The sequence below is a fragment of the Callithrix jacchus genome, chromosome 2 (assembly GCF_049354715.1).
Source record: "Callithrix jacchus isolate 240 chromosome 2, calJac240_pri, whole genome shotgun sequence".
Taxonomy (NCBI): domain Eukaryota; kingdom Metazoa; phylum Chordata; class Mammalia; order Primates; family Cebidae; genus Callithrix; species Callithrix jacchus.
The window spans coordinates 39554638-39578964 of NC_133503.1; the positions used below are offsets into that span (position 1 = coordinate 39554638).

Genomic DNA, 24327 nt, shown 5'->3' on the forward strand with positions numbered 1-24327 from the left:
ATTCTTTCTTCTGCTTGGTCAATTCAGCTGTTGAAACTTGTGCATGCTTCGCGAAGTTCTCATGTTGTGTTTTTCAGCTCCTTCAATTCATTCATATTCCTCTCTAAGTTATCCATTGTTGTTATCATTTCCTCGAATCTTTTTTCAAATCTTTTTTCAAGGTTCTTAATTTCTTTGCATTGATTTACAACATGTTCTTTTAGCTCACAGAAGTTTCTCATTACCCACCTTCTGAAGTCTAATTCCGTTATTTCGTCACAGTCATTCTCCATCGAGCTTTGTTCCCTTGCTGGTGAGGAGTCTTGGTCTTTTGTAGGAGGCGAGGTGTTCTGGTTTTGGGCGTTTTCCTCCTTTTTGCACTGGTTTCTTCCCATCTTTGTGGATTTATCCACCTGTTGTCTGAGTAGGTGCTGAGTTTTCAATTGGGTCTCTGAGTGGACGCCCAGATTGTTGATGATGAAGTATTTCTGTTACTTGGTTTTCCTTCTACCAGTCTAGCCCCTCTGCTGTATGACTGCTGAGGTCCACTCCAGGCCTTGCTTCTCTGGGGTACACCTGTAGCAGCTGCAGAACAATGAGGGATGCTACCAATTTCTTCTTCAGCCATCTTTGTTCCAGAATGATGCCCGCCAAATGTCAGTCTGATCAGTCCTTTTTGAGGTGACTCTTTGGATATACAGGGGTCAGGGAGCTGCTTGAGAAGATGGTCTGTACTTTATAGGAGCTCAAGTGCTGAGCTGTGACCTCCATTGTTCATTCAGGGCTGTTTGGCTGGTACATTTAAGTCTGCTGCAGCAGAACTCATAAAACCCCCTTTTTTTCTCAGATGCTCTGTCTCGGGATGTTAGGGCTTTCTTTATGAGTGTCTGTTGCACTATCCTGCCCAGCTAGAAGGCAGTCTAGTCACTATTTGCCTGCCGAGGCTCCGCCCTGCTGGCGTGGGGTCCACCCTGTTGCTGTGGGCTCTGCCCTGCAGCCACAGTCTCCGGTCTCTGCTCTCCACCCTGCTGCCACGGGCTCTGCCCTGCAACGGAGTCTCTCTGTTATGGCGGGTTGCCTCGGCAACAGCAGGCTGCATCAGCAATGGGAGTGTACCTCAGTAGGGGCGGATTGCCTTGGTAATGGCGGACGCTTCTCCCCCACCGAGCTGCACCATCCTGGGTTCAGCTGTGCCCGCAGTGAAACTCTCCACCTGGAGCGTTTTGAATCGCCGTTTTGTTTGTCCCTGTGGGGGTGAAACCCACCGAGCCTGCTCACCTGGCTCCGTGCCTCAGAGTGCCTTTTTTTTTTTTTTAAGTTGAACGGTTGGCTCTCTCCCAGGTGTTTCAGTCGCCTGCTGTTAGGGCACCGGGATCTGTGTGATTTCCCATGCAGCGACCCACTGCACTGGCTCAAACGCCACTTCCCAGGAATCTCCTGATCTGGCTCACTGTCCAAGTCCCATTTAATCAGATAGATACGCTAATCTGCCCTCTGAAATCTCAGATTGCCAGTTTAACAGAGCACCCGGACCAGTGTGTTTCATGTGGAGTGTTGCGGAGTGCCGCTGCACTGTGGCGCCGGCCGAAGCGGCCGCACCAGTCAAAACAGCTGTGCTGGCGTCCCGTGTCTCTCCTACACCTGGCAATTACCCCATTCTGTGGGCAACAAAGATCCATCTGGAAATGCGACTTTGACTCACCTGCTGCACATTCACTGAGAGCTGCAATCCTGAGTTGTTCTTACCGTGCCATCTCGAATTCTCTTTCTTAACCTTACTTATACTTTTTGTATTGTATATATGTTACCTTATCAATATTTATAACATTTACAATGTATTTTGAAAGAATACTTCCCATAACTGTTTAGGCATTTCATATTTTTTTAAGACAGTTTTGCTCTTGTTGCCCTGGCTGCAGTACAGTGGCATGATTTTGGCTCACTGCAGCCTCCACCTCCTGGGTTCAAGCAATTCTCCTGCCTGAGCCTCCTAAGTACCTGGGATGACAGGCATGTGCCACCACAACTGGCTAATTCTGTATTTTTAGTAGAGATGGGGTTTCACCATGTTGGTCAGGCTGGTCTCAAACTCCTGATCTCATGTGATCCACCTGCCTCGACCTCCCAAAGTGCTGGGATTACAGGCACGAGCCACCACACCCAGCTGGCATTTCATAGTTTTTAAATTTTAATTTGAAAGTCATATAATGGTACTTTTTAAAAAATTTTATTCAAGTCTGACTTCCCAGGGCCACCACTTTTGATGCTTTTATGTGTGTTTTTCCATATTTACTTCCCCATTTTAAAAATCACATATGTTTATAAAGTGCTTTTTCTCAAATTCCAGTTTTAGATATCCATTTTTTAAGGGGTACACACACACAACTTGCACATTTCATCTACCTAGCATTATCAAAATTCTGTTCAGATAATGTTTATATAGTTGTCACCATAAAAATGTTAGTTACACCTAAGCCTTATGAGTGAAAAGCAGACTGGGCATAGTGGCTCACACCTGTAATGTCAGCACTTTGGGAGGCCGAGGTGGGTGGATCACCTGAGGTCAGGAGTTTGAGACTAGCCTGGCCAATATCGTGAAACCTGTCTCTATTAAAAATACAAAAATTAGCTTGGCATGTTGGCAGGTGCTTGTAATCCTAGCTACTCAGGAGGCTGAGGCATGAGAATTGTTCGAACCCCAGAGGTGGAGGTTGCAGTGAGCTGAGTCCGTGCCACTACACTACAGCCTGGGCGACAGAGTGAAACTTTGTCTTGAAAAAAAAATTGAAAAGGAAAAGACTTCTTTTTTTTTTTTTCTTTTCACCTTTAAGGTCATAATTGCCTTCTTTTTCAACTTACTTTTCTATGTACATCTTTTAAAATTATGTAAAGTCTAAAGCTTCTAACTTAGGTTAAACATAAATCTATCAGTTCCATTTTTTTTTCCTGGAGCCATCCTGGAGCTGTTCAGAGTCTTGCTCCTTTCGTTGTGCATTGTTTGCTCTCTAAACCTACTGCACAGCTGGCAGTTTGCTTTTCCCACTAACTCAAAAATTTATCTTCCTCTTCCACTTGATTTCCTCTTCTGGATTTTACATCTTCCTCTTGTTTGGTTTTCTCCCTTAAGTTTCAGAAGAATATTTGGTAATAAATCTTTTGATTCTCTCAATATAAAAATTTCAGATGTCAGAAACTCAGACGTCTATTTGAAGATTTTGTTGGGTGTGGAATTATAGGTTAGGAATTATTTGCTGCCAGCATTTTGAAGGCATTTCTCAGTTGTCTTCCAATCACCAAAGTTGAGATGGTCATCAACAATCTGATTACCCATTCTTTTCTGATAGCCTTTGTTTTCCTTTCAGATTCCTGATTCTCAACCAATGACAATTTTGCCACCTTTGGTAAATGTCTGGCAATTGCCAAACATTTGGCGATGTCTGGAAATACTTTTGATGATCACAGCTGCCAATAGTGCTGAGGCTGAGAAACCTTGCTCTAGATAAGTTAAGGTTCTTATATGTATCTCCAGTGTTCTAGAATTTCATCATGTCAGAGTGTAAGAATTTTGGTCATTTATTGCATGAGTTACTCAGTGAGACTTGCCAATCTTGAGATATGTTTTTCAGACTAGAACAGGGTTGTTGAGGTTTTTTAATTTAAAAATTCTTTCCTCTACTAAATGTTTTCTTTTTTTATTCTGCAACTCCTGTTAGTTGTATAGTGACCTAGTTTGATATTTAGTTTTTCTTATCCTTGTTCTATCTTCTGTCTTTATTTTCCTGGATTCCAGTAAATTTCCTTTGTGACTGAATTTTAAACTTTTGCTATGATAGTTTTACTTTCAAAAAGCTTTTTCTTAGTCTCTGCATATTTCTTTCTACAGTAGCCTTGCAGTTTTTAAATTGTTTGGTGAGATATAATTCACAAATCATAATATTCACCATTTTAAAAATTGAGTTCAGTGGTATATTCAGAGGGCTATACAATTATTACCACTACCTAATTCCAGAACATTTTCACATTTTCATCATTCAAAAAAAGAAACCTGGTACCCATCTGCATTTACTCCCCATTCCCTCCTCTTTCCAGACTCCGGAAACTACTAATCAATGTTATGTTTCTTTGGATTTGCCTGTTCTGGATATTTCATGTAAATTGACTTATACAATATATAGCCTTTTCTGTCTGCCTTCTTTCACCACAATGTTTTCAAGGTTCATTCATGTCATAGCATGCATCAGCACTTCATTCTTCTCTATGGCCGAATAATATCCCATTGTATGAATGTACCACATTTTGTTTGTTCATCACTTGATGGACATTTTGGTTTGTTCTCACTATTTGGCCATTATGACTAATACTGCTAGGAGCATTCATGCATGAGTTTTTGTGTGGACATGTCTTCAGTACTCTTGGATGTATACCTAGGATTGGAATTACTGGGTCATGTACTGACTCTATGTAACTTTTTGAGGAATTGTCAAACTGTTTTCCAAAGTGACTATACCATTTTACATTCCTCTCAACCATGTGTGAGGATTCCCATTTCTCTACATCCTCTCCAACACTTTATTATTATTACAGCCAGCTTAGAAAGTGTGAAATCATATCCTATTGTGGTTTGAATTGCACTTCCCAAATGACTAATGATGTTGTATTTCTTTTCATAGCTTACTGGTCATTTGAATATCTTCTTTAAAGAAATGTATACTCAAATTTTTTGCCAATTGTGTAATCTAATTTTTAAATATTTTAATTGTTGAATTTTATTAGTTCTTTATATATTCTGGATACTAGACTTATCAGATACATGGTTTACAAATATTTTCTGCCATTCTGTGAGTTGTCTTTTCACTTTATTGATAGTATCCTTTGAAGTAAAAAAGAGTTTTTAAAGTTTTGATGAAGCCCAATTATGGTTTTTTTTTTTTGAGATGGAGTCTCGCTCTGTCACCCATGCTGGAGTACAGTGGTACAATCTTGGCTCGCTGAAACTTCCACCTCCCAGGTTGAAGCGATTCTCCTGCCTCAGCCTCCCAAGTAGCTGGGATTACAGGCACTCGTCACCACACTCAGTTAAATTTTTTCTATTTTTAGTACAGATGGGGCTTCACCATGTTGGCCAGGCTGGTCTCAAACTCCTGAATCTCAGGTGATCTGCCAGTCTTGGCTGCCCAAAGTGCTGCAATTACAGGTGTGAGCCACCGTGCCCAGCCTATTTTTTTTCTTTTTTAAAATCAGGTACTCAGAATCCTATTAAACATAGTATGTTTGAGTGGAACTAGTTGAGTGGTAGACCTCGCCTTAGGGTAATGAAACAGGAAACATTTTATTTGGAGACAAAATGTCAATATCTGTAAGTTTTCTCTCTTGGGCTCACATTGTTCTTCAGAGAGGAATTCAGTAAGGATGGGTGGGGTTGAAGTTATTATAAACTTGACACCTAGTACTTTGTAAGCGCCTTGGTTTGAGAGAAAATGTCTTAATTTGTTGTCATTTTTTTTAACCCTCTTCTCACTAAAATCTCAGTCCTGCCCTAAATTATTGTGCTGGTGTCCTTTAGTCCAGAGCCCTTTCTATCAAACCGCTATGGATATTACACCTCCCATTATCTGCTATGATGAGAAAAGGGAAAGTGCCTTTCTTCACTGACTATGAAAGGAATTCTCAGATATAAATACTCTTTATATGGATTTTCAGCCAATGTTGTTTTAGCCTCTCCCTGGGTCCTCAATCTGGATTATTACCTTGGCTAGATTTGATTTTCCTTTTCATTTGAGAGAGGGGGGCAGAGGGAGAGAGAGAGAGAAAGCAGGCAGGCAGGCAGGAAGGATGGAAGGAAGGAAGGAAGGCAGGAAGGAAAGAAACTCAGTTGCCAATTGTCTGTGTGCTTTGCAACTTCCAAAATTTTTGTGACTTGTCTCCTCTATGGTTTATTCTTCTTCCATTTTTTTTCTTTATAGCTTTGTTTATTTTAAACTCTTGCTCTTTGTCATTTACATACAGTTTCAGGAAAAATTTGAGAGAAATTAGTGTGCTCAAATGGGAGTAAAATGCATATTGTGCTAGTTCTCCTGTACCTGAATCATTTATGTTGTTTTATCTCTAGATTTGCTTAATTTCATTAGATGTTGGTCTTTAGATCAGAATTCATAGGTACTGTATTTTTTGAATTCTCACATGCTTAAGAAATACAGTTTAGCTGGGTATAAATTTTTTCTATTGACTTTCTTTTCCTCAAAGATTTGTTGACATTAAATATTACATCAGTTCTTCTGTCCTAGTTTCCACAGTCATCTATAAGTCACTTGACCTTTATTCTTAAGTAGTATCTTTTTAAATAAGCATTCATCAGTACTAGTGCAAGATTTTATGAATTCTTTCCTGTTTGCTGCATTGTTGTCTTTGTACTTAACCAACAGCTTTGCTATGTGTAAAATAATTGAACTATATTTTATCTCCCGCAGAATCTTGTAGACATTTCCATTCTGTTTTGATATTAAATGTTGCTCAGGGGAATTCCGAAGCATGTTTGCTTCACCTGTAGGTAACTTGTTTTCAGATTATATCTTGACTATGGTAATTACACATTGCTTTTCCCTGGAACTCAGCATCCTTTTCAATCTGTTCATACATATATTTTCGAGTATATCATTTATATATGGTAAATATATTTTGTTTTAAAATTGGCCTGATACTTCTAATATCTGAAGCTTGCATGCGCCTATGTCTGCCATATTTGGTTTCTGCTCCTTCCCATTCATGATGTCTTTGTTTCTTTGTAGGATGTACCTGGTTGATTGCCCTTGAAAATTTATTTGTGAGGTATCTACAAGGCCTAGGTTGCATATGTTCCATCTTTCAAAATGGATTTTCATTTGTTTCAGCCAGGATATTGGAAACATTATCAATAGTGGACCATCACAATTAATTAAATGGCTTGAGGTTTCTTGCATCTCAACCTATGTATATTCAAAATACAAATACAGAAGAGGGCCACATGGAGTGGTGTGCACCTGTAGTCCCAGCTACTCAGGAGGCTGAGGTGGAAAGATCACTTCAGCTCAGGAGTTCGATACCAGTCTAGGCAGTATAGTAAGACCCCATCTCAATACACATGCACACACACATAACGATTTGTAGCTACAGCTTCCCAGGCATGTTTTTTTTTCTTCTCTGCTTAGCATTGGGGAGACTTCTATATAATTCCCTGGAGTTGGAGGTTGAGAGAAAGTTTAGATTTGCTGGCATTTACACAGTAGTTACATTATGGATGTATCCCTGAGGGTTCCCTTAATATGAAGAGAATCTTTCTATAATATGCTACAACTGTGGTTATCTCTGAGCTTTGATTTATATTTCTCTAATCCCTCATAGCTTCAGATAAAAGCCTGAGTATAAATATTTTTAATGTCCTGAAAGCATAAGAAGTTTTGTTGTTCTGTTACACTGTTTATCCCTCTCTTTCAGGCTTCCATCAAAAATTGGGCTTTTTCTGCCCAATTCTACAATATTTTTTGCTCTCCATTAGTTTTGAAGTTTTTAAAAAAAGTTTTATTCATTATATTTTCCTTTCCTTAGAAGGGTCATATGAATTATCAATACTATCATTTTCAGAAACGACAAGCTCTAATGGTTTTTCAACCTGAAGATTTAGTTTTTCCACCATTTCAATTATACAATTATTAGGTTACTTTTCCTTTGAATCCATTGAATCCAATGCTTCATCCATTGAGTACTCTGCTCAGACAAATCAATAATCTCCCTTCTCCACTACTGTCTTCACAGAGAGGGCTCTTTATCTTATGGGCTTAGAAAAATATATACAGCCATTCATTGCTTAACGGCAAGAAAACATTCTGAAAGCTGTGTCATTAGGCGACTTCATTATTGTTCAAACATCATAGAGTGTACTTACATAAATCTAGATTATGCAGTCTACTACACACCTAGGATACCTTGTATAGCCTATTACTCCTGGGCTGCAAAACTGTACAACATCTTACTGTACTGACTACTGTAGACAATTATAACAAAATGGTGTTTGTGTATCTAAACATAGAACAGATAATGCATTGCACTATGACATTAGTATAGCTATGGCATCACTAGGCAACAAACATTTTTCAGCTCCATTACTATCTTACAGGACCACCATTGTATATGCCATCCATGGTTGACCAAAACGTCATTATGCCACACATGACTGTATTGAATAAATATAGGTGAATAAGCACTGAATAAAGTAACAAATGCATTTCAGTCTGTTATTGTATCTGCTTAGTAAGCCTAAACATGATAACAAATTATTTTATTTCTTTATTTTTATAAAATGCCCATTTATTATTTACAGTATTTGCTACTTGCTCTGTTCACCTAACAATATATCATTTAAAATATGTGATCCAACTTCCATTTTTTAAAATGTATAATGTGATATTGAGCCCTTTCTTATTTGTTTACAAATAATACATTTTTAAAACTAATTTTGACTTATTGTGTTACATATTAGGGGAGGAAGAATGATTTTTTTTTTTTTAATGTTCATGGTTACCCTCTTCTTTTTTTTTTTTTGTTTTTAATTTTTTATTGGATTATAGGTTTTGGGGTACATGAGCAGAGCATGCAAGACAGTTGCGTAGGTACACACATGGCAGTGTGCTTTGCTTTTCTTCTCCCCTTCACCCACATTTGGCATTTCTCCCCAGGCTATCCCTCCCCACCTCCCCCTCCCACTGGCCCTCCCCTTTTCCCCCCAATAGACCCCAGTGTTTAGTACTCCCCTCCCTGTGTCCATGTGTTCTCATTTTTCATCACCCACCTATGAGTGAGAATATGCGGTGTTTCATTTTCTGTTCTTGTGTCAGTTTGCTGAGGATGATGTTTTCCGGAAGAATGATTTTTTAAATTTATCTTCAGATCATGTTCTGCTTTTTAAAAAAGATATTCTTCATATTTACCAAACACTTTTATCCTTTGTCTCTCAGGATTACATCTGAAATTTTTTATTTTCCCTTATTCTTAAACTAAATTGTGTTAGATCAAGGTACTAGTGCCTTAAAGACTTGATGATTTGGTGTTTTACACTTTTTTCCTTTTTGAACTCTAAGAGGCTCTTATTACTTATAATTTGAGTGAAGGAATAAAGTTTTGGGTTTGGATGAATTATTTAGAGTTCAGGACAAAAACCAAAAACCACTCTGTGTGTCTCTAACCAAAACCAAAAGAGACATCAGCTACAAGGATTGATATACTTATATAAAATCATTGGACGAACTGGGCAAGCAGAAGTAAGAGAGTCAGCACTGAACTGGTTTTGAAGGCATATGACCACAGCTGCAGCACAGAAATCAGGAAGCTGATGCTACTACTACTACCAAAACTGTTGCTCCCACATTACCCTCTCCCACCCCCAAGCTGATGGCTGCGTACTGGCACAGAGAGTGTCTGAATCCCACAGTGGTCTCCAGTTCCTTAGGAAGATGATGGCTAGACAGAGGAATGCTGACTTGGGTGCAAGCATTCATATCTTTCTGACATTGTTGGGTAACAGTGGAAGACAACCTTTGGCTGTATTCTAAGATTCACATGAAGGAATCTCATTGGTAAAACCTAACTTACATGCAGAATAATAATTACAAGAAGTCTGGAAAATGGAGTTTTAACCTTTCTAATCCCTGAATTTTCTTAAAGTTTATAAAGTGAAATGGGAATGGATGGCATATGCCAATGGCACATTAGGGAAACATTGTTTGTTTAAAAGGCCTTGTTCTAGCACCTGAATTAATTTACCTATTGCTTTCTGGGCTTAGTTTTTAGTAGAACAAGAATTCTTTTGGCTACAAACCACACCACCAATATGGAGAGAGACAGTCAGATGCTCCTTTAATAACTGTTCTGAATTGGACAACTTTTTTGACCCTATCTGCTTCCAGTTAGCCACTGGGGCTATAGATCATGTCTAAGTGGGTATAATATAGATGGCTACTTTAACCCAAATATACATTCTCCCTTATTTATTACTAATATACTTCTTATTTTTAGCTGCTTATGTAGGTATGTGGGCTATAGATTATATTCTTCAACCTCTCTTGAGGTCAGGTGTCATCTTATAACTAAATTACAGACTGTGAGATAAAAGCACAAGTGCCATGGAATACCTTATGAAAGTAATCTTTTAAAAAATGAAAATACCAAGAGAGATCCAAGATAGCCGATCACTAGCAGCTCAGGCTTGTAGCTCCCAGTGAAAGTGCAGAGAACGAGAGGATGCCACACTTTCAGACGGATTTTTGTTGTTCACGGACCAGGAGATTCCCAGCAGAGGAGCCCCACGGGTCACCAGCATGACTCTTGTGGCCGGCGCAGCGGTTCTCGGTGCAGTGTAAACGGGACTGGGTCACCTTTTGGTCGATGTTTGGAGCTCTGCGAAGGCAGAGTCGCCCATTCAGCTGATTGAAGAAGGGATTCAGGAGGGAAGCCAGACCAGAGACTCCCGGGCAGAAAAGCACCAAGAATCTTGACGCTGTTGTTTTAGCTGGTGCAGTGTGTTACTCAGATTTCCGTGCTGGGAATTAACAAGTTGGACGTCCATTCAGAGACCTAATTTGAAAGTTGGTAATTACAAAGATGACAGGGGAAGATGGCCGACCACTAACAGCTCAGGATTGTAGCTCCCAGTGAAAGCTCAGAGAACGAGACGACGCCACATCTTTAGAGGAATTTTCGTCACTCACCGATTAGCCGATTCCCAGTGGAGGAGCCCCACGGGTCGCCAGAGCGACTCTTGTGGCCGCCGCAGTGGTTTTGCCTGCGTCTCAGCACAGCAGCTCTTCATGCAGAGCCAACGGGACTGCTTCCCCTACTGACTGGAGTTTGGAGCTCCGGGAAGTCAGAGCCGCTTGTTGCGGACTCAAGAGGGAAGCCAGACCAGAGATTCCTGGGCAGAAGAGCACCATCAGTCTTATCGCTGCTATTTAGGCTGCCACAGTGGGTTGCTCGGATCCCAGCACTGGGAATCAATAAGTCGGATGTTGATTCAGAAACCTAATTAGAAAGGCGGTTCATCTACAATGAAGGGAAAAAAACAGCCTAAGAAGGCCGAGTATACTCAAAATCAGAACCCATCAGCAACGGAACAAGCCCTGTTGGAAAAGGACTCATCAGCAACTGAACAAGCCCTGATGGAAAAGGACTCATCAGTAACCGAACAAGCCCTGATGGAAAAGGACTGTGTTCCATTATCTGAAGTAGGCTTTAAAAGGTGGATGATAAGAAACTTCTGGGAGTTAAAGGAACTTGTTCTAACCCAATGTAAAGAAACTAAGAACTTGGAAAAAAGGTTAGATGAAATGTTGAAAAGAATAGACAATATAGAGAGGGATACAAATGAACTTATGGAGTTGAAAAATACAACACGAGAACTTAGTGAAATATGTACAAGCTTAAACAGCCGAATGGATCAAGCAGAAGAAAGGGTATCAGAGGTCGAAGACCAACTTAATGAAACAAAACGACAAGACAAGAATAGAGAAAAAAGGATAAAAAGGAATGAGCAAAGTCTCCAAACAATATGGGACTATGTGAAAAGACCTAATATACGCTTGATTTGTGTACCTGAATGTGACGGAGAAAATGAAGTCAAGCTGGAAAATACTCTCCAGGACATTATCCAGGAAAATGTTCCTAATTTAGCAAAGCAGGACACTATTCAACCCCAGAGAACACCACGAAGATATTCCTCAAGAAGACCAACCCCAAGGCACATAATTGTTAGATTCACCAAGATCGAAATGAAGGAGAAAATATTAAGGGCAGCCAGAGAGAAAGATCAAGTTACCCATAAAGGGAAGCCTATTAGGCTTACAGCAGATCTCTCAATGGAAACCCTACAAGCTAGAAGAGAGTCGGGGCCAATATTCAATATACTTAATCAACAGAACTTTCAGCCCAGAATTTCATATCCTGCCAATTTAAGCTTTACATTTGAAGGAAAAATAAAATCTTTTAGGAACAAGCAAGTACTCAGAGATTTTATTACCACCAGGCCTGCTTTTCAAGAACTTCTAAAAGAAGCATTATACACAGAAAGGAACAACCAGTATGACCCTTTCTAAAAATACACCAAAAAGTAAAGAGCATTAACATAAAAAAGAATTTTTATCAACGAAAGGACAAAATAGCCAGTTAATATCAAATGGCAGCAACCCTAAATTTAAATTGACCAAATCTCCCAATCAAAAGATACAGACAAAATCTAATGGTATATCCAAAGATATACATAGACTCAAAATAAAGGGTTGGAAAAAAAACGTACCAACCAAATGGATAGCAAAAATAAATAAATAAAAAGCAGGAGTTGCAATTTTCACATTTGACAAAATAGATTTCAAAGCTACAAGGATACAAGGGTAAAAAGATTAATGTAATAATAAGAGATCTTAACACCCAGATACATAAAACCCATAATGAGATTTAGATTCAACAAGACAGAAAATTGATAACGATATCCGGGACTGGAACTAAGATCCAGAACAAACAAACTCAATAGAGCTCTCCATTTTAAACACACAAAATATACATTATCCACAAAATCTAACAATATATCTAAAGATATACAAAGATTCACAACAAGGGGATGGAAAAAAACTCACCAACCAAATGGAGAGCAAAAATAAATAAATAAAAAGCAGGAGTTGCAATTCTCACACTTAATAAAATAGATTTCAAAGCTACAAGGATGCAAGGGTAAAAGGATTAATGTAACAATAAGAGATCTTAACACCCAGATACATAAGACACATAATGAGATTTAGATTCAACGAGACAACAAATTGATAACGATATCCAGGACTTGAACTCAGAGCCAGAACAAATAAACACAATAGAGGTCTCCATTTTAAACACATAAAATATGCATTAACCACTTTAAACACTCAAAATATTGATCGGCCATTATTAAAAAAAAAAACAACAAAGATGACAGGTGGATAAATTTACAATGATGGGAAGAAACCAGCATAAAAAGGCTGAGAATACCCAAAATCAGAATGCCTCTCCCTCTACAGGGGAATCACAGTTCCTCATCAACAGAGGTACAAGGCCTGATGGAGAAGGAGTGTGTTCCAATAACAGAATTAGGCTTCAGAAGGTGGATAATAAGAAACTTCTGTGAGTTAAAAGGACATGTTCTATCCCAGTGTTCTATCCCTTGAAAAAAGGTTTGACGAAATCCTAACGAGAATAGACAATTTCGAGAGGAATATAAGTTAATTAATGGAACTGAAGAATACAATATGAGAACTCTGTGAAGTATGCACAGGTTTTAACACTCGAATTGATCAAGCAGAAGAAAGGATATCAGAGGTCGAAGACCAACTTAATGAAATGAAACAAGACAAGATTAGAGAAGAAAAAGTAAAAAGGAATGAGCAAAGTCTCCAAGAAATATGGGACTACGTGAAAAGACCTAATTTACATTTGATAGGTGTACCTGAATGTCATGAAGAGAATGAATCCAAGCTGGAAAATATTCTTCAGGATATTATTCAGGAAAACTTTCCTAACCTAGTAATGCAGGACAATACTAAACTCCAGGTAATACAGAGAACACCATAAAGATATTCCTCAAGTAAAGCAACCCCAAGACACATAATAGTTAGATTCACCAGGGTTGAAATAAAGGAGAAAATTCTAAGGGTAGCTAGAGAGTAAGGTCAGGTTACCCATAAAGGGAAGCCTATCAGACTTACAGAAGATCTCTCAGCAGAAACCCTACAAACTAGAAGAGAGTGGCGGTCAATATTCAATATCCTCAAAGAAAAGAATTTTCAACTCAGAATCTCATATCCAGTCAAACTAAGCTTTATAAATGAAGAAAAAATAAATTTTTTTGTGAACAAGCAAGCACTCAGAGATTTCATCACCACCAAGCCTGCTTTACAGGAGCTTCTGAAAGAAGCACTACACACAGAAGGGAACAACCAGTATCAGTCATCCCAAAAACTTACCAAAAGGTAAAGAGTATCTCCATAATGAAGAATCTATATTAACTAATGAGCAAAATAGCCAGGTCGCATTAAAGGATAATATTAAATTCACAAATATCAATATTAATCCTAAATTTAAATGGATTAAATGCCCCAATCAACAACATAGACACGCAAACTGAATAAAGTCAAAACCCATCGGCACTCTGTATCCAGATCCATCTCATAAGCAAGGACACACAAAGACTTAAAACAAAAGGTTGGAGGAAGACTCACCAATCAAATGGAGAGAGAGAAAAAAAACAGGAGTTGTAATTTTTGTCTCTGACAAAACAGACTTTAATAGTATCAAAGACTAAAAGAAACAAAGGACATTACACAATGATAAAAGGATCAATGCAACAATAGGAGTCAATGATCATAAATATATATGCACCCAATATAGGAGCACCCAGATACATAAGACAAGTTTTCAATGACTTATAAAGAGACTTGGACTACCGCACAATAATCGCGGGAGACTTTGACACCACATTGTTAATATTCAACAGATCAATGAGATAGAAAATTAACAGGGACATTTATGATTTGAACTCAGACCTGGAACAAGTAAACTCAGTGAATATTTATAGAATTCTTCACTCCAGGTCCACAGAACATACATTTTTTTAGTATCACATTATACCTATTTTAAAAGTGACCACATAAATGGAACCAAATCACTCTTCAGCATTTGCATAGTATTTCACAGATTTAAATAAAATATTGGTTGGCTGTTTGTTATTTTCTTTCCTTATTCCTTCCTGTCTCCACTGTTAAGCACAATTATCGGCATAAAAGAGGTTTTTAATACCTATTTTCAGATTGCATTCCAGCCTGGGCAATAGAGTAAGACTCCTGTTCTCTCTCTCTCTTTTCTCTTTCTCTATCTTTCTTTCATAAAAAAGAAAAAACAATGTAAGTACACAAAAAACTGAAATCACACCCTTTCCTTCTTCCTCTTATTTGTTGGCATGAATGGAGATATAATGACTGGATATCAGGCAGCTATATTGGATAATGAAGTAAAGGTCATGTCCCGAAGACAGCAGATCAATGATGGAATGAGATTGGGTCCCAGATACCATAGAGTACATTTTGGCCACTAGCCCTCTTTGATATTTTGTTTAAGCCATTTTTATTATGGCTTTGTCTGTAACTTCAAGGTAAACTGATAAAGTGATATTTAAGGTAAGAATAAAAGGGTAGAGAAAAATGTAAGACTTACATACATATTTTAGAAATCACAGTTTGTTGAGAACAAAGGGACAAAGTAAATGACTCAAGAATCAAAAAAGAATTTTAAAAAATAAGGAAAATAAAAGGAATGAATTAAAAATATAAAAGCATAAATTAATTAAACAGAATAAAACTATGTAAGATTTGACCGATCAAACAAAAATTGATTTCTTTGAAAAAGCCAAGGACATTTTAGGTTCTACATATAATTGGTGTATTACATATGTGCTTTTCATTTGTCTTCCTCTAAAAATGCACTAACAAAAAGTAAACATATTTTCAACAACATAAACTTCATGAGGATGAAGAGAATAATGCAGAAGACAACAGGGAAAACTCTTTTAAGTTGGAAAACAGATGAATGACTTAGTAGACCTCACAAATCAACTCACAATCGTGAAGTGGGAAGAGCTGAGAATCAATCCTGTTTAGACTATGGGACTAGAATCAATTCTGTTTAGATGATAGGACTTCTAGAGCCATCTGAAAGGTCAACCCTAGGTCCTCTGGAAATGATGGTAGCATGCCAAGTAAGAAGGATTGTGTTAAAGCTTCCTGTGCAGCAGTTAAACCTCTAGCAGTCAGATCACATTTCCCCACTTCAGTCACTGAGTAACCTACCTACCCCCTTGACCCTAATGTAAGACTGGAGTTTTATTTTCTGATGAGTGCAAAAAGGAGGGTTATTATATGAGGGGTTCCACCAACAAAATTGAGGACAAGAGTAATATGGGTAGCAAAAGTAAGTAACCAACTAAATATTGAATTCTGGTTGATTGTTCAAATGTTATGAAAGTCATTAGAACCAATTATAAATATTTTGGTTCCCCCCTTCTTAGACATATGACAGAATTTCAATTCTATTTCTTTTTAAAATTATGTGTAGCCATGTAATTTCCTTTGGCTAATAAAATGTGAGAAGTGCTATATATCCATTCTGGGCTGAAGTTTTTGGAGGCATGGTTAAACACATCTTTTCCCACTACAGTGATCATGAAAGTGTATGTGAAGATGATCTCCGCAAGTTTAGATCCTTGACTGACTGCTGTGAGGAAGGCCCCAGGCTGAACTATACAGGTTATATGAGAAAGAAATCAACTTTCATTGTGTTAAGCTGTTGAGATTTGGGGAAGTTGTTTGATATTAAGCATAACATCGTATCCTGGTGCAAAACTATACTCCTCTTCACCCGCTTAATCCTTCATCTTTTTTGATCTATATCTTTTCCTTCTGAATAGGGGATTTTAAAGAGTGAGGTAATCTGGCCAGTCTAACTGGAAAGACCTAATCACACTGACACTGAGGTTTGCCCATTCATCAGTGCTCTCAGTTCACTTTAGAATGAAAAATCAAAGTGGACAAGTATACCAACCTACTCAGAGCCATCACTCAGTTCCGTAGTCTCCCAAACTAAATAAGAACATACACATGAAGAAAGTTTCTGAAAGGGAATACAGAAATTAAAACAAAGCAAAGAGTAAAAAGGTAACTTGGAGAAAATGGAAAGTTTGCAGCAAGAGGAAAACTTGGGGGAAAAGCTATTATTAATATCATCAGATGAAAAAGAAGTTATTACATTAAAATACATTCAAAAAGAGAGCTCTTTTTTTTAAAAAAAACAGCTCTTGGAAAATACTAATCTAATAAAGAAATTAAAATATCAATATAAGGGCTTAAAGATAAAGTTAAGCAAGTGTTCTAGAAAATACTGCAAAAATAACTTTACATGGCAAGCAGGAGGGGAAAAAAAAAAGAAATTAGAGAACCGTACCAGAGGCCTAACATCTGAATTATAAGAATTCTAAAAAAGGAATGGGGGTTGGGTTATTAATAAAATAATTTAAGGAGATTTCAGAAGGAAATTAGTTTCCTAGATGAAATATCTCATCAATTATATACTTCACAATGGATGAAAAATAAGTCCAAGCCAAAACATATGATTGTTTAATTTTAAAATGTTTGAGACAACGACAAAACACTACAACAACAACAAAATAAAATATAGGTCACATATAGAAGATAAGAAATAAGATAAGCTTCAGACTTCTTAGCAAACAGATTAGTTTAGAAAGCTCATTGGCAAAACAAAAATTCTGAAGAAAAATTATTTTCAACCTAAAACTCTATACCTAGTCAAACTACTAATTACATTTGAAGGTAGAATAAAGATCTTTTAGTATGTTTAAGATTATGAAAACATTGAACTCTTAAACACCCTTCCCTGAAATCTACTGGAAGATATCTATCAAAATGAGAACCTAATTCAAGAGCGGGAAAGACAGAAGAAGCAGAAATGAGAAGATCCAAAACAGGACAGAAGTGAAATAAATCTCTAGGTGATGCTGACGGATGATCCCAGGATGACAACTGAGTCTCAGGCATAATGAACAACTAGTCCAGGAAGGAGCTGTTTGACTCAAGAGACAGGGATTTTGAAGGATATCACTAGCAATCCTCCTAACATTGTAGCAGCTTTTCAATCATATAAACCTATTGGAGGATGTGATCTAGTAATTCCATAGAGTAAACTGAAAAAGGGCAAGATATAAAATCCAGAAATAGCAAACACATCCAGAATAAAAGGCAAAGAATTCCAAGAATGACAGCAAAGAAAAAAACTCCAGAATGATAGCTGTGCAGTAGGCATAGAGAGCAACTACCCAACTTAAAGGAAAACTGAAGTCTCAGGAGGAATGGAAATGACTATGGGGAAAATTGCATGGGGAGGCAACTGTATCTGTGGGATGAATAAGTGATAGGGATAAAAAATCAAGTAAATGAAAAGGCAAGGCAATTATTAACTTCAAGAAAAAAGTGAAATAGAAAATATAATTAATATACAATAATGTTCCCAATATATTGTAAGTAAAAGAAATCTTACAAAAATATCTAAAATGTAACCCAACATAATAGTCAATTGATAATTTCTAAATTAATCAAAATACATCAGAAAACAGATTAGTGGCAGAAACAATAACTAAAAGGGGTTTAAAATGGCTACATCTTAGGAGAGGAACTAAGAAAAGAGGAGGAAAAGGGTAGAAAGCCTTGTATTTTGTTATAAGCCTCCTAGTGCTATTTAACTTTGGAGCAAGGTCACATATTATTTTGAAACAATGCATTTCAAAATATCAGTAAAGTAGAGCTCTTGCAAGCCTCGCCAAGAATAAAAAGGAGATAAAATGCTAAACATAACTAATAAGAATAGGGATACAATTAAAGGTAAATAGCACAATGAAAACAATGCCAAGCAATTTGCAAACTAGATAAAATGATTTTCAAAATAAAATGCAAGTTACTTAAAAGTACAAAACCAGAACAGATTGTACTTAAACCAAAGGTAAAATGTAAATGGTCATTACCGATCTACAACAAGTGAGGCCACCAAACCCAACCAGTTAAAAGGCAAGTTGGAATTAAGCGTGTAGAAACACATAATAATATAATTATTAAAACTATTGTATAAAAATAGATAAAAAGCTCTTTAACACATTCTATGATGCCAGTATAATCGTTTAATATTAAAGATGTAAAAGGCAAACACACACAAGGAAAACAACATGAACTAGAAAAATCCTAAAACCATGTTGACACATCAAATCTATCTGTGCACTAAAACAATAATACATTAGAGTTAAATGTCATTTATATCAATAACTCAATAATTTAGAAACTAAAGAATAAATGTATTATTTCAACAACTATCAAAATTACTTCAAAATACGAAAGAATAAAGAAAAAGAAAACCTTCTTGATTCAAAAAAGGAGTATTCACCTCAAATTGAGATCAACCATCATAGTTGAAGACGAAATGCTAGAAGTACTTTCATAAATGCAAGATAGACATACTTGCTATTACTAATTTTAAGAGTATTCATTGGATATTGGAAATTCTAGTCACTGAAATTATAGATAAACAATAATTTCTATATAATATTTAAAGTAGGTGAAGGATGAAGGTTGGATTGGGGGAGGCAGAAAGTGTTCCAAGAAATATCACAGGTAAAGAGTTGAGACCTGGCAAGTGGAAGAATTGTTTAATTCACAAGAAATTGGAAAAAGGTCAATTATTCTGCCATATCCGCATCATTATTGCTAAAATACTTTACAAGTAAATAAAATGTACTCAACCAATATTTGATAACTTCAGAGAAGAGGCTTCATTTTCTCATATTTTTTTTACTTTCCATTTTTAAAATAGGAGGTTTTCTTAAATTTCGGTGGGGAACCAGGGTTTAGTTTCAAGCCCTTGGATTTAAGAAGACAACAGATTAATTTTTCTACGAATCCAGATTATCACAGGGGAAAACAATATCACTATTACTTACTAGCATTTCTATGACCATTTGAGGATAACGATGGAATGAAACAGCAAAGATACCCGGAACAAGTCACTCTGGTTGCAGAATTCCTTCAATCCGCCATCTTTTTGTTCTAGTCTTGAGAACGGGAATAACATTCACAAAACGCAAGGTGGCGCGGCTGCCTAAAAAGAGAGAAATACCTTCGCAAAGAAAGGATGTTACAGATTCCAGAGTAAAGAGGAAATCTGACCAGAAAAGTATAGGAAAGGAAACCGTGGTAATAGGAATTGGGGGAAAGTGAGGATCCTTCCTCACAAACATTGCTGTTATTCAGCTCGTTTCAAAGAATTCGGCTGCTGCCATTTGTGAGAGCCGCTGGAGACTGAGTGGAAGTCATTTTGAAAGACTGATCCAAGGAAGAATGGAGGCCGGAGTGGAGTGTCCTGTGCAGAAAAGGCAAGTCCTATTTCTTTGTATATGTCTGGGAATGTCTTTGGCTGGCGCCGAACCGCTTCGGTATTTTGTGGCGGAGGAAACCGAGAGAGGTGCCTTTCTTACCAACCTGGCAAAAGACCTAAGGTTAGGGGTAGGGGAACTGACAGCCCGGGGAACTAGAATTATTTCAGACCAGAACATGCAATTTTTACTGCTCAATTCGCTTACTGGTGATTTATTTCTAAATGAGAAATTGGACCGAGAGGAACTGTGTGGACCCAGAGAGCCCTGTGTGCTGCCTTTCCAGTTGTTATTGGAAAAGCCTTTTCAGATTTTCCGTGCTGAACTATGGGTCAGAGACATCAATGATCACTCTCCAATATTTCTAGATAGAGAGATTTCCTTGAAAATATTAGAAAGCGCCACTCCAGGGGCAGCATTTCTCCTAGAAAGTGCACAGGATTCAGATGTTGGAACCAATAGCCTGAGTAACTACACCATAAGCCCCAATGCCTATTTCCATATTAAAGTCCACGATAGTGGGGAGGGCAATATCTATCCCGAATTGGTGCTGAACCAAGAGCTGGATCGGGAAGACATTCCAGAGCTCAGTTTAGCCCTCACGGCCTTGGATGGCGGCTCTCCGCCCAGATCCGGGACCGCCCTTGTGCGCATCACGGTTGTAGACATAAACGACAACGCCCCTGAATTTGTGCAGTCGTTCTACAAGGTGCAGGCGCCCGAAAATAGCCCGGTTGGTTCCATGGTTGTCTCCGTGTCCGCTAGAGATTTAGACACCGGAAGTAATGGGGAAATAGCCTATGCGTTTTTTTATGCCACTGAAAGAATTCTCAAAACGTTTCAACTCAATCCAACATCTGGCAATCTTTATCTTAAGGCGCAATTGGACTATGAGGCAATTCAGACATACACATTAACTATTCAGGCAAAAGACGGCGGCGAGCTTTCCGGAAAATGCACTGTAGTGGTTGAGGTAACAGATGTAAACGATAATCAACCCGAGCTGCTTCTGTCTTCACTTACTAACCCAATTGCAGAAAACTCACCCGAGACAGTCGTGGCTGTTTTCAGAATTAGAGACAGAGATTCCGGGAACAATGGAAAAACGGTGTGCTCCATCCAGGACGATCTACCTTTCATCCTGAAGCCATCTGTAGAGAGCTTTTATACTCTGGTAACAGAGAAACCTTTGGATCGAGAGAGGAACACTGACTACAACATCACCATCACCGTCACCGACTTGGGGACACCCAGGCTGAAAACCGAGTACAACATAACCGTGCTAGTCTCTGACGTCAACGACAACGCCCCCGCCTTCACACAATCCTCCTACACCCTGTTTGTCCGGGAGAACAACAGCCCCGCCCTGCACATCGGCAGCGTCAGCGCCACAGACAGAGACTCAGGCACCAACGCACAGGTCATCTACTCGCTGCTGCCGCCCCAGGACACGCACATGCCCCTCGCCTCCCTGGTCTCCATCAACGCGGACAACGGACACCTGTTCGCCCTCCGGTCGCTGGACTACGAGGCCCTGCAGGCGTTCGAGTTCCGCGTGGGCGCCACAGACCGCGGCTCCCCGGCGCTGAGCAGCGAGGCGCTGGTGCGCGTGCTGGTGCTGGACGCCAACGACAACTCGCCCTTCGTGCTGTACCCGCTGCAGAACGGCTCCGCGCCCTGCACCGAGCTGGTGCCCCGGGTGGCCGAGCCGGGCTACCTGGTGACCAAGATGGTGGCGGTGGACGGCGACTCGGGCCAGAACGCCTGGCTGTCGTTCCAGCTGCTCAAGGCCACGGAGCCCGGGCTGTTCGGCGTGTGGGCGCACAATGGCGAGGTGCGCACCGCCAGGCTGCTGAGCGAGCGCGACGCGGCCAAGCACAGGCTGCTGGTGCTGGTCAAGGACAATGGCGAGCCTCCGCGCTCGGCCACCGCCACGCTGCACGTGCTCCTGGTGGACGGCTTCTCCCAGCCCTACCTGCCGCTCCCGGAGGCGGCCCCAGCCCAGGCCCAGGCCGACTCGCTCACCGTCTACCTGGTGGTGGCGTTGGCCTCGGTGTCGTCGCTCTTCCTGTTCTCGGTGCTCATGTTCGTGGCGGTGCGGCTGTGCAGGAGGAGCAGGGCGGCCTCAGTGGGTGGCTGCTCGGTGCCCGAGGGCCCGTTTCCAGGGCATCTGGTGGACGTGAGCGGCACCGGGACCCTGTCCCAGAGCTACCAGTACGAGGTGTGTCTGTCGGGAGGTTCTGGGACAAATGAGTTCAAGTTCCTGAAACCAATTATCCCCAACTTCCTACCCCAGAACACAGGTAGGGAAGTCGAAGAAAATCCCCCATTTCAGAATAATTTGGGTTTCTGAAAAAGGACGAAAACTAAATGTGTGTCTGTGAATACATTTCTAATTAGGAACTTATCTTGAGCTACCTGTAGAAGAGTGTCTGTAGATCATTTCAAATATGTACTCTTGAAGTCAAGAAATTAATTTCTGTACATAGGAAAGAATCTAGATTTAGTACCAGGAACCCTTCTCAAAGCATGACATGTGTATGTGTAATGTTTTATGTCAAATAATTATGCTTAATATACAGTTTATTAAACGGTAAGTCTTGTTTGAGATACTTTAAATTGCTTTCCATTGTTTTCTATTTCTACTGCGACTTTCACTTTCTGAGTTGATTAGAATGCTGTATGAGTGTACGTAGTGTAGTCTCATAAACATAGACCGTAAAGCATCTTTTTAAGCATTTAAAAAAATGCTTTTTGTGCATCATACACTATTTTAACACTTTTAATCTCAGAATAAGTATATGAGGTGTCGTATTTTAAGAATGACAAAATAGATGGTCTTAGAGATTCAGTAAGTTCACTAAGATCCTGACAAGGGACAAAACAGAGCATCTGTCCTAGATCCGTCTGACTGGGTCAGTGACCCTGCTCCGATTTCATACTGTTTTGTCTCATTAGCCATCACCTGGCAAGTTTCTGCCTAATGAAGGAGAGGAAGTCTTTTCATCATATTCATACTGCTATTCAATCTTTTCTATATTTAGAAATTATAATGTACATATTTATCTATGGTTTTATTTTCTTATAAACTAATAATCCTGCTTTTCTGGGTCAGTTTTCAACTATTATTACTAATGATCTGATCTGTCGAAATCTCAAGTAAAAAACAAAATTGAAAGGGCAATTTGTGACTTCTCCTTGTCTTCCAAACATATGACATTTGTTTCATAGAAAATGATTAATGGTCCTGAGTAGGAATATTACATAATTTTGATCGCATCATTAATTAATTATTTTCTTCACGTTGTAGTATTTTTCGACAACCACCCATACTTAACATTTGTAGTACATTTTCCTAATTTGAAAGTTTGTTTTTTAAAGTTTTCTATTAATTATCATGTACTGCTGAATCAGGAATATTTAAGAAAAATCATTTTAAATGTATAATATCAAAGAGAAACATAGATGGTAATTAAAATTTTTAGAAATGCTGAAGGATTAAGGAGAAGCACTGTTTTTTAATAAAAATTTATAGCCTATTTTAGTTTTAAAAATATCTAGACAATTTTTGCATGGTTATTTTCTGAAAATGTTATAAACTAGTGCTTGTAACTCGAATAAAGGTAGTATTACTTTATATCACTGGTGGGATAGAATCTAAGGGCAAAAAAAAAAAAAAACCTCACAGCAGTAAAATCTTAAATTACTTTCATTGTCTCAGGGTAAAATTATCCAATTTCTCCAACCAATAAATGGCATGAAAAAATGGGAGGAGAAAGTCTACACTAGGAAAGATCTTAAGAGATCTACAAATCAAATGCAATGTGTGGGTCTTGTCTGGATCTTGATTCAAACAATAGTGATAACTTTGAAACACTTGGAAGAGTTTGAATATAGATGGGTACTAAGTAATATTAACTTAATTTTTTAGGCATAATAATGGTATTATAGTTAAGGGCGTTTTTAGAGTCACTTAAAGTAATTATGCATTTAAAGAAATGTATAGTGAAGTATTTGTGGGTGAAAATATGGTTTACCTGGAATGTGAAATGTTGGAGGGATAGAGTCAAGAATTACGGCAAGACGTTAATAATAGTTGAAGCTAGTCCTGAGTACTTGGTGGTTCATTATACTCTTCTTTTATAAGATATGAAAAAATTCAGAATAAAAGGTTTTTTAAATTGATCCTGTTAGAAGAGAAGTGGAAGTAACAAAAAAGGACATCATAACGTCTCTATCTGACATAGTCATGCTTATGTAGTCTTCTACCATTTGAATTTTGAGGTGTTTTTCTAGTTATATTAATGGATTCATGTATAGTC

General features: G+C 38.5%; 2 protein-coding genes across 2 annotated transcripts in view; both read left to right on the top strand.

Moving 5' to 3' along the window:
* PCDHB4 (protocadherin beta 4) overlaps window positions 1–24327 on the top strand; it is a 212976-nt gene that overhangs the window by 44478 nt on the left and 144171 nt on the right. The window lies entirely within an intron of this gene.
* On the top strand, window positions 19779–22624 carry PCDHB7 (protocadherin beta 7). Its single transcript, XM_017968321.5, has one exon. The coding sequence runs from the start codon at window positions 19971–19973 to the stop codon at window positions 22356–22358; it is 2388 nt and encodes a 795-aa protein (XP_017823810.4). The 5' UTR covers window positions 19779–19970; the 3' UTR covers window positions 22359–22624.